The following is an 11,346-nucleotide window of genomic DNA, read 5'->3' on the forward strand; positions in this document are numbered from 1 at the left end:
GAGGATAACGTGGGTAGAAAAGGTTAGAAATGAAGAGGTATTAGAAAGAATAGAAGAACAGACGACTCTATGGAAGTCAATAAGAAATAGGTGAGATAGGTTAGCAGGACACCTTCTTAGACATGAAGGTCTTGACAGAGACGTATTACAGGCAGAAACAGGAGTCAAGAGGAGTAGAGTTAGATCTAGATTAAATTATTGTTCGCAAATAGTTAAGGATGTGGGATGTTCTACTTTTAGGGAAATGCGAAGATTAGCTCAGGATAGGAAGGAGTGGAGGTGCGTGTCCACCTAGTCTTAGGACTGACGATCTTATGATGATGACAGTATTTTATAAATGGAAAAGGCGAAGGAATTCAAAATTATGACTAACTAGCTATGTTTAATTTGCATAAATAACAAGATATACTTTTTATGGTTAATTTTTCACAAAATTCTCCACGGAGTCAATTTTTAACTGAACAATAACGTTTGACGGAATCTCGTTCAGTGGAAATACGTGGAGAGTGTATACTGAACGATTTCAGCTTATTCGTAAGAAGTAAATGAATTTTAATGGAAGTATGGTAAATGGGTAATTACTTATAACTAAGTGGGATTTTTACCTTCTAGCTTCTTATCAAATTCGGTTTCAGCGGCTCTAAGTTTCCATTTGTGATGAGCATTTGAAACTATTTTCTCCTCATTTTCACTTAATTTTAATGATTTTTCGTTGAATCTCTGACTTACATCGATCTGTAGAACAAGTTAAAGCTTAAAACCATTAATTTAGTTTTAACTTTTTCTACACGTAAGTACCTTACGTTAAAGTATTACGTGATTGCAATTTATTTATAAATCTCACAGGGTATTTTATCTTTTTATTATTTACTCGTTTACCTTGTATTCACTTGACGATCGAAGGGATAATTCAATTTCTAGCTTCCCTTTTTCCGTATTTTCTTTTCTCAACTTATTTCCTAACGCTTGTAGCTGTTCTTCCAATTCACTTGCCAAACCTCCTTTCTAAATAAAAATGATTTGTCACTATAAATATTTGGGAAGAATGGTATCACAGTTATTAAGTACTGAACATGGCCGGACTGGCCTGACTGACTACCACAAGGAACAAGTGAAAGTAGGAAGCCAAAACGGCCAAACAAAAATTAATGACCAAGCCGAAGAATTAAAAAAAAATAATTTTGTAATCAAATTTCATGTAAAAGAATCTTCTTACATTTAAGAAATAAACGCTAGGTTATGTTAGGTTACGTTAGATTTCATGTGAGAGGATCTTCTTGCATTTTAGAAATAAAAGCTAGGTTGTGTTAAGTTAGGTTAGGTTAGGTTAGGTTTCATGTGAGAGGATATTCTTATATTTAATAAACAAAACTAGGTTATTATCAAGTTATGTAGTCCACATTTATTAGAAACTTTTGTTTTATTCTCCGTTGAAAGATATTTCACGTATGATTACAAATTATAGAATTGTGGAGTTTAAATTGCTTAGTATATGGTGTTATAAGGTTCAAACCATTTGGGCTATGGCGTTATGGGGTTTCAAATATGGTGGTTAAGGCGTTTACTATTGTGTTATGGCGTGATGAGATTTTAATGCAGGTACTTAAGTTTAATTTTTTGGTTATTTATTTGGCTTTTGCGGTTGTTGTTTGATATGCTACTGGTTTTCGGGCTTGTTGACCGTCATCTGCAGTTTTCTTCTCGACATTTCGTCGACACAAGCAATTGGCGGTCTGGGCTGAATCAATGATCACAACAGTCACCGTCATGCTGGCGAAGTCCAGAAGAAAATCTCTAAGCAACGGTCAGTCTGAAAACCAGCAGCACATTGCTGTTTTCTATTGATATTTATCCATATTTTGTGTGCATTTCGAAACCTACAGATTCTTTTACAAGAAATTGGAAAATAGTATACTGTCTTTCCCTACTCATTTCCAATTAATTGTGCGAATTATTTATACAATTAAATACCTTTTTACGTCGGACCAATCCACTTTTAGATTTCTGAGAATTGAATACGTTCGTGTCACTTAAAGTTACATCGGTTTTCGCTTCAGATTTAACACTATTCAAAGTGGAATGTTTCTGGTACATGAATTTATGTAAAAGTGCTTCTCTTTCATCGACGGCTTTCTGCAATTGCTCGACTTCTTCTGTTAACTGTCTGTTTGCCAGGAAAAGTGCATGAAGTTCTTGGGTGTATTTGGCCTTCTGTTTGTGAATAATTGTTAACAGAGCAAGACCATCGGAGTTGGCAGTGTCTAGTTGTCTCTCCAAGTATTCGTCTAAATGCACGACATTTCGAAAAATGACATATTTTTATTATTGGCTATGAACTTAGAGATAACTTTAAATAAAATGGAAGCGGTACTGACGAAACAGTACTGTATGAAAATAAATAAAAGTAAAGAAAATACTACAAATGGCGCGGTAAACGCCATCTGTAGTACGATGCTACATTTTAGGATTGCGTATGTTCCAACATGGTCCATTTAAATATATGGATATTTACTTGCTGAAACGAATCCTGGCGTAGCACGTTACAATAATCGAATAAAATAATTCGAAGTGGTCTGTATTCCGTCGAAACTGCCAGACGCGGATCGCGATTTCGATCTTTTAGGATCTCATCAGCGCGTCGCAGACAGCTCCGACAGAACACAGACCAACTTTTACCTGCTGTCTTAACAGCGCGTTTTAGAAGATACTACAAATGGCGCGATAAACGCCATCTATAGTACGATGCTACATTTTAGGATTACGTATGCTACAAGGTCCATTTAAATATATGGATATGGTACGTGTCCTCCTAGTCTTAGAACTGACGACGTTATGANATACTGGCAACAAATTTATTTAACGTAAGATGTAATAAGTAACGTACGTCAATATTATAGATATTAATAGTTTAATTGAAGTAATTTAAAACTCTTTAACATTCTGAACAGCTGTTTGCACGACTTGCATCTTCATATGAAGGTAATCTGCACAATGATCTGAGAGAATCGAGTACTTCTTTCTTTCCTTCCGGCGTCTCCAGTTTCTTATCCATTTCCGTGACAATTGCCTTTAATTTGTCAGTCATTTCTGCACACATACCAAGACTGCTCGTACTTCTGACCATGGGTATTTCAGTGACGACAGACGTAACGGAGAAGGCTTTGGCTGCAATAGCTCCTTTCTTTTTACAAACTTTAACCCCAGATATGTTACATTCCTGGAATGTTTCCTTACCGGACTCTATGCACGATTCGTTCGACGTTTCACCGTATGGTTTAATTTCGTAATTTTGTACAATATCATCGGAAATTTTTTCAATACCGATCGCACTTTGCTGAAACACGTTACCACACAGCAATTTCACATGGACAACAGAGTTGTCGTCAATCTCTATGATTCCTTGAAGTTCGTCAGAACTCTCAAATGTTGCGTTGATCTGATGAAGTTTACCTTCGGTATCAGTCATTTCTACTTTCAATGTGGTCGTTGTCGGACTGCTGTTGCATTTGGTTGATATTACATGTTTAGGCGAACAATCTTTAATCAAATTTAAGCAGTTTTCATTCACCTGCAACTGTTCCTTAGCAGCCGTTACGGGTTCAGATTCTCTTTCGTCCCTTGTAAAGGACCTCTCAGTTAGTTGTTCGATATTTTTTTCTGTTTTTTGTTCACTGTCGGTAAGGGATAATTCGGAGTTTCTTGGACAATTACTTATTGATTTTAAAGAATCGAGAGGAGCATTTGTAGACAATGAGTTTTCTGACTTTTGTTTGTCCTCTGTCAAGGGTTTTCCTGACTTCCAATTAAATTTACGGGCGAGGACTTCCAGTTCTTTTTTTATAATATTCATTTCTTTCTGTAAGATTTCGTCCACAATACTCGTTGTCTTCACATTATTAGAAGAAGTTGTGGAATTGTCAGGTTCCTTTTCATACTTCTGAAAGCATGCGATGGAGGTCCTATGAGATTGTACCTGAGAATTGTAGTTCGTTTCCTCTTTTATGCTGATGTCACTGTGAAGTGTCTTTGACTTCTGTGTAGCAGATGAAACAGACTTTTCTGACCTATGGCCTTTGTTGGAGGCTGATTTCTCAGACTTCTGGTCTTTATCTTCCAAAGGTATTTCTGATTTTGGTTTGACATTAGTGAAATAGTTAACTATGTATTCTTGTTTTTTGGAACAGAATGATTTTTCCGACTTAGGAATATCGTACGCGTTTATTTCCGATTTTTTTCGAACAGTTGTGGAAGAGTTACAAGATTTTTTCTCATTCTCTGGTAAACCAGATTGTTTCTGTTGTTTAAAGCTTTTTGCAGATTTTGAAGATTGCTGTTGTGAAGTTGTACTTTTTGGTTGACTCTTGACAAACCCACTTGACGATCTATCTGATTTCTTAGAAAAGTTAGATTTATTCTTTCCGGAAGACTCTTCTATACTGTCATCTTCACACTTTTTGGAATCATTGGTAGAAGGTGTTCGATTTTGTTTGTTGGTGGATTTAGATGAGTTTTCTTCGTTTGATTGCTCATTTACCGTAGAGAGTACATCCAAACTCGAAAGAAACTGTGATCCCTCCGTGTCTTGTTTTGCCGTAGCATTTACGTTGGCGTCTGCTTCCTCTTCCTTTTTAGAAGATCCGCAGCTTTTTCCTTCTGACGTATCTGGAGAATTATCCGTATCCGGTATAGGAAATGTTTCATGGATTTCCGCAGCAAATGTAATGTGTTTACTTGTGTCTTGTAAATCCTTCAGTTGTAGAAGCCCCGCCCTCGCATTGGATTTAAAACTGGCGGCGATATTATCAAGGATGGCCTGTTGCTTGTTCCTTACTGTTATGACGCTTTCTGATTTATGTCTGGCCAACCCAAGCAAACACTGAAGTGGTTTCATCAGTGGACAAAAGGGATGACAGTTGCTCGAATGCGGAAGAGTTTCTGATTTAGAATCCTCCTCCTTCGGTAGCTGCTCCAGACAAGTCGTATTGTTACTCCCAATATATTTATCAGGAATATCAGCTAGTTTTTCACTTGTGTATGTGGCAAATCGAATTTCAGGTTGCCTTTTGAAGCTACTGCGTAATGAATAATCAGAAGAAGAAGTTCTAAAGATCGTTTTAACATTTTCGGCACATTCTCTGAGAACATCAATTACGGAACGCATTTCTGAACGATTTTCTGGACTTCTTGGTTTAGATGTTGATACATCCTGATCCACAGTTTGAACATACGCTTCTTTAAGTTCAACTTTTGTTTCTGGCTGTTCGTTGGTTTGAGTTTCTACTTGTGTTAAATCTTTGAATTCCAACGGAAGACTGCAGTTTACTTGTTCCTTGGATACATGGAAACAGTAAAGTTGTAAAAAATAAATACAGATAATTATCATAAATAAAATACTCTAAAGAAATTTTCTCATGATGATCTCGTATTTGCACTTTTGAAATACCTTACTTTTGTTATGTTATGAGACGATCTGTTACTAATATTTTTGTTGTTCCCTTCCTTACATTAGTTTTTGTGCACTCTCATTACTGTGCTGTTAATATAGGCAAAGTTTTAAGAATTTTATATTTTCATCCTACGCAATCTATATTTTATTTACGTACAGTAAGACGAAAGATCGGATAACGTTTAGTCATATGCAGTAGGAATATAAAACTTTAAACAAAATGCCTATAGTTATATTACATCTAATGCCGGTGGTATTGCATGTGATCAATCATTCAACGAGAATCATCACGATTACATAAAAAAATCAGTTCATAAAGGTAATATAATCAGCAGGCGCGGCGGAACGAGTAATTTAGGTAACTCCTGGGGTGTTCTTTTTCACAGATAACATTTAATTTCCCCTCTGTTCCCATTTTACTCGTGTCATATGTCTCTCTCCAACCACTATCTACCTATTGTCATGATTCTTAGAAGAAGGATGAAGAGCACTTTCGCCCTACCATCTAACCATTCGACTAGAGTGGACTACCAGTCCATCATTATTACTAGCCGGCATAAATGAAATAAACGAAATCTTTTTGTGGAAATTAGGACGAGTTATTAAGAATTCTGACAACGGGCAACATTTTTATATATTATGCCCAAAGAAGTTTCACTGTAAACATAGTATAAATACAAACGTATATGTATTTACTTGCAGACTTTTCTGTAATATGGGTAAATACGCCTTGATGTGAAATATGCCACAGTACTTGAAAATTACCATTATTGGTGGTCAGATATTACTGATGTACTTTTCAAGTCGAACATGTGTGTCTTAGCAATAGACGTATTAAAATAGAGTAGCAGAGGAAGGTCGTCGAATGTCGCCTGGTATGATAGAGAATGCTATTGCGCACGCTTAACACGTCAATCGCGTCAGTAACTTACTCACTGCATCACCATATGTAATTCTCTGAATCTGCACATTATACTTCATTTACTTTCTCTTGCGATGTGCCCCTTCCAATGTCTTGGATGCGCGCTGGGCAAAATCGTAGGTAAGGAGAAAAAAGCTCATTATACTCTCGACTCTTGTTCTTTAACCTTACTTTTTCATACAGTACCTGCCAAAAGTTTTGTTCAATCATGAATAGTAGTACGAATCGAAAACAAGCGTTAAAGCCTTTAATATGTCTTCAAATATAAATAAACATCGCGTTGATATTTTAAGTAGTAAATGATACCAATAACAGCACATTTGAGCAATGCAAGTGTAGTGGATAAAATGGTCAACTTTTCCGTGCAGTACTGTACAGATTATACGCACCTCACCGGTTAAGAGTTTGGCCGAGAGTTGTCTCCTTCCTTTTCTGGCCCAGTGCTGTTCTTTTCTACTTTGCGCCGGTAAAACTGAAGGTCACATCGCTACAGAAAGTAAACGAAGCTTACCACCGGCAAAGATGTGTATATTAGGTAAGACCAAATTTTAAATATCGTAAAAAAAATAAAACTGTAATCTTTTACTTCACGATTGCAATTGGAAATAAATCGAAAATTGACGCACCACATTAGGCCGTTACCCATTGCATACCTTCGATTCAATATGCGGTCTCAGTTTGTCTATTATGACCAGAAGGTGTTTAATTTGTAATTCCTGCCCACGGACAATCTTTGTAAGGTCTTTTATGTCCTGCAGGTATTCTTCTTTCTGGTCCAATATTTCTAAAATTAATTATCTATGTGTATATAAATCCCAAAAAGATAATATAGTTTATACTGTTTCCATTATCCGTTTTAGTTCTGTAGGAAAATTTTTGTATACTTAGTGAATTAATGTATGTTGGGAGTTGCCCATAAAGTAACTAACGCAATTTGAAGCCCGACGTTACGGTCCTGTTACGCAGAAGGAATTGAGGATGAACGTCTGCGTTAGGACCTTAGAACCACATATAGTGCCAGGCTAATTTTATCCTCCTTCTGCTGTTTATCAATGTAACACCACACTTAAACGCTGATTAGAAAATATTGAAAATTAAAAGCTACAGAACAGTGAATTGATATGAGGTGTAAAGAAGTAGAAGAAAAGTTCGAAGTGGGTAAAACGGACGAGGCTTATAATACAATTAAAAGGAATTTTAGAGAAGTAGGGTACAGCAGTAATAAAATAAAAAAAGAGGTAGGGATCATTTTGATTAAAAATGAGGAAAAGGCAGACAGATGGAAAGAATACTTAAAGAACCTATACGNCCAGTGCTGTTCTTTTCTACTTTGCGCCGGTAAAACTGAAGGTCACATCGCTACAGAAAGTAAACGAAGCTTACCACCGGCAAAGATGTGTATATTAGGTAAGACCAAATTTTAAATATCGTAAAAAAAATAAAACTGTAATCTTTTACTTCACGATTGCAATTGGAAATAAATCGAAAATTGACGCACCACATTAGGCCGTTACCCATTGCATACCTTCGATTCAATATGCGGTCTCAGTTTGTCTATTATGACCAGAAGGTGTTTAATTTGTAATTCCTGCCCACGGACAATCTTTGTAAGGTCTTTTATGTCCTGCAGGTATTCTTCTTTCTGGTCCAATATTTCTAAAATTAATTATCTATGTGTATATAAATCCCAAAAAGATAATATAGTTTATACTGTTTCCATTATCCGTTTTAGTTCTGTAGGAAAATTTTTGTATACTTAGTGAATTAATGTATGTTGGGAGTTGCCCATAAAGTAACTAACGCAATTTGAAGCCCGACGTTACGGTCCTGTTACGCAGAAGGAATTGAGGATGAACGTCTGCGTTAGGACCTTAGAACCACATATAGTGCCAGGCTAATTTTATCCTCCTTCTGCTGTTTATCAATGTAACACCACACTTAAACGCTGATTAGAAAATATTGAAAATTAAAAGCTACAGAACAGTGAATTGATATGAGGTGTAAAGAAGTAGAAGAAAAGTTCGAAGTGGGTAAAACGGACGAGGCTTATAATACAATTAAAAGGAATTTTAGAGAAGTAGGGTACAGCAGTAATAAAATAAAAAAAGAGGTAGGGATCATTTTGATTAAAAATGAGGAAAAGGCAGACAGATGGAAAGAATACTTAAAGAACCTATACGCAGGCCACGAGTGTAGAGGTAGATGAGCAAAGTTATCCCATAATGAGAGAAGAGTTCGATATAGCACTAAAAAATTTAAAAAAATAATAAAGCGCCAGGTACAGATGAGATACAGGCGGAAGTTTTAAAACATGCAGGACAAGAGGCTAGAGATCATATGTATAAGCTGGTTAGTCACATTTACGAGACGGGGAAAGTTCCAGAAGATTACAAACATAACTTGGTAACCATACCTACAAAGAGAGGCGCAGATAGCTGCCGGACATTTAGAATTGTACAGAGAAGGACGGAAAAAGGGTGGAAGAACTATAAGGGGAAGATTAATTTGGGTTTAGAAGAACTAGAATGGGAGGCCATTCTAGTTTTACGGGTAACAATAAATAAAATGGTAAAAAAAGGAAAGAGAGCCTACATAGTATTTGTAAATTTAGAAAAAGCTTTTGACGATGTTAAATGGGACAAGATGTTAAATATACTTAAAAATGTAGGGATGAGTTACAAAGATAGAAGAGTGATACTTAGTTTGTATAAAGAGCAACAGGCAGATAGAGCTAGGGCTGCAACGTGGGGAAGTAAAAATTACGAAGGGAGTCAGACAGGGATGTACACTGTCACCGCTACTTTTTAATCTATACATCGAAGACGCGATCAGCATCACTAAAGACAGTACAACTGTACGGATAGATATACAGGGGCAAAAGAATGGTATGCTTAGATTTACAGATGATATACCATTACTAGTATTTAGCAAGGAGGAGTTATAGATAGCCATAATCATGGGGGCGGTATTGACAAAACAGTATAGTTCATAAATAAAAGTAAAAAAAAAACTGGTATGCAAGGGAAGAAAAAGTAGGGAAAGATGGATCTTAAGGTAGGAGACGACATATTAGAAGAAGTGGCTGATTTTAGGTATCTAGGAAGTTAGATAAGTCAAGACGCAAGGAGTAGTAGGGATATAAAGCAGAGTATAGTGTAGGGTCGAGTCGCCTTCAATAAAAAAAAGTCACTTCCACGCTCGCGAACGATTAATTTAGAAATTCGAACAAGATTTTTAAAGGTATAAGTTTGGTCTGCGCCGCTTTACGGGTTTGAGACATGGACGGTGAGCGCGGCGGAAAAGAAGAGGTTAGAAGCGTTCGAAATATGGTGTTACAGGCGAATGATGAGGATAACGTGGGTAGAAAAGGTTAGAAATGAAGAGGTATTAGAAAGAATAGAAGAACAGACGACTCTATGGAAGTCAATAAGAAATAGGTGAGATAGGTTAGCAGGACACCTTCTTAGACATGAAGGTCTTGACAGAGACGTATTACAGGCAGAAACAGGAGTCAAGAGGAGTAGAGTTAGATCTAGATTAAATTATTGTTCGCAAATAGTTAAGGATGTGGGATGTTCTACTTTTAGGGAAATGCGAAGATTAGCTCAGGATAGGAAGGAGTGGAGGTGCGTGTCCACCTAGTCTTAGGACTGACGATCTTATGATGATGACAGTATTTTATAAATGGAAAAGGCGAAGGAATTCAAAATTATGACTAACTAGCTATGTTTAATTTGCATAAATAACAAGATATACTTTTTATGGTTAATTTTTCACAAAATTCTCCACGGAGTCAATTTTTAACTGAACAATAACGTTTGACGGAATCTCGTTCAGTGGAAATACGTGGAGAGTGTATACTGAACGATTTCAGCTTATTCGTAAGAAGTAAATGAATTTTAATGGAAGTATGGTAAATGGGTAATTACTTATAACTAAGTGGGATTTTTACCTTCTAGCTTCTTATCAAATTCGGTTTCAGCGGCTCTAAGTTTCCATTTGTGATGAGCATTTGAAACTATTTTCTCCTCATTTTCACTTAATTTTAATGATTTTTCGTTGAATCTCTGACTTACATCGATCTGTAGAACAAGTTAAAGCTTAAAACCATTAATTTAGTTTTAACTTTTTCTACACGTAAGTACCTTACGTTAAAGTATTACGTGATTGCAATTTATTTATAAATCTCACAGGGTATTTTATCTTTTTATTATTTACTCGTTTACCTTGTATTCACTTGACGATCGAAGGGATAATTCAATTTCTAGCTTCCCTTTTTCCGTATTTTCTTTTCTCAACTTATTTCCTAACGCTTGTAGCTGTTCTTCCAATTCACTTGCCAAACCTCCTTTCTAAATAAAAATGATTTGTCACTATAAATATTTGGGAAGAATGGTATCACAGTTATTAAGTACTGAACATGGCCGGACTGGCCTGACTGACTACCACAAGGAACAAGTGAAAGTAGGAAGCCAAAACGGCCAAACAAAAATTAATGACCAAGCCGAAGAATTAAAAAAAAATAATTTTGTAATCAAATTTCATGTAAAAGAATCTTCTTACATTTAAGAAATAAACGCTAGGTTATGTTAGGTTACGTTAGATTTCATGTGAGAGGATCTTCTTGCATTTTAGAAATAAAAGCTAGGTTGTGTTAAGTTAGGTTAGGTTAGGTTAGGTTTCATGTGAGAGGATATTCTTATATTTAATAAACAAAACTAGGTTATTATCAAGTTATGTAGTCCACATTTATTAGAAACTTTTGTTTTATTCTCCGTTGAAAGATATTTCACGTATGATTACAAATTATAGAATTGTGGAGTTTAAATTGCTTAGTATATGGTGTTATAAGGTTCAAACCATTTGGGCTATGGCGTTATGGGGTTTCAAATATGGTGGTTAAGGCGTTTACTATTGTGTTATGGCGTGATGAGATTTTAATGCAGGTACTTAAGTTTAATTTTTTGGTTATTTATTT

General features: G+C 35.9%; 2 protein-coding genes and 2 long non-coding RNA genes across 5 annotated transcripts in view; all 4 read right to left on the minus strand.

Annotated features, from left to right (window-relative positions):
* The window catches only part of LOC112906455, a 124,649-nt gene that overhangs the window by 71,348 nt on the left and 41,955 nt on the right, over positions 1–11,346 (minus strand). The gene's annotated exons all lie outside the window — the stretch shown is intronic.
* LOC108735351 (daple-like protein) overlaps positions 1–11,346 on the minus strand; it is a 32,768-nt gene that overhangs the window by 6,110 nt on the left and 15,312 nt on the right. The window contains exons 4-6 of the mRNA XM_018467292.1: positions 1,972–2,285; positions 880–1,005; positions 606–735 (exon numbers count right to left, since the gene is read on the minus strand). Coding sequence (XP_018322794.1) covers positions 606–735; positions 880–1,005; positions 1,972–2,285 — 570 coding nt within the window. The remainder of the gene's footprint in view (positions 1–605; positions 736–879; positions 1,006–1,971; positions 2,286–11,346) is intronic.
* Positions 2,846–7,173, minus strand: LOC108735353. Of its 2 annotated transcripts, none has more exons than XM_018467293.1 (2): positions 7,022–7,173; positions 2,846–5,329 (listed from the first exon to the last, which is right to left on the minus strand). In XM_018467293.1, the coding sequence occupies exon 2, from the start codon at positions 5,159–5,161 to the stop codon at positions 2,933–2,935; it is 2,229 nt and encodes a 742-aa protein (XP_018322795.1). In that variant the 5' UTR covers positions 5,162–5,329; positions 7,022–7,173; the 3' UTR covers positions 2,846–2,932. The 2 variants fall into 2 exon arrangements, with proteins under 2 accessions (XP_018322795.1, XP_018322796.1); XM_018467294.1 differs by having other exon boundaries at positions 6,995–7,173.
* LOC112906454 lies at positions 7,893–10,716 on the minus strand. The gene is made up of 3 exons (XR_003232366.1): positions 10,595–10,716; positions 10,321–10,450; positions 7,893–8,024 (listed from the first exon to the last, which is right to left on the minus strand). It is a non-coding gene; the product is annotated as an uncharacterized LOC112906454 (long non-coding RNA).

Source organism: Agrilus planipennis, unplaced genomic scaffold (assembly GCF_000699045.2).
Source record: "Agrilus planipennis isolate EAB-ADULT unplaced genomic scaffold, Apla_2.0 scaffold70, whole genome shotgun sequence".
Lineage (NCBI taxonomy): Eukaryota > Metazoa > Arthropoda > Insecta > Coleoptera > Buprestidae > Agrilus > Agrilus planipennis.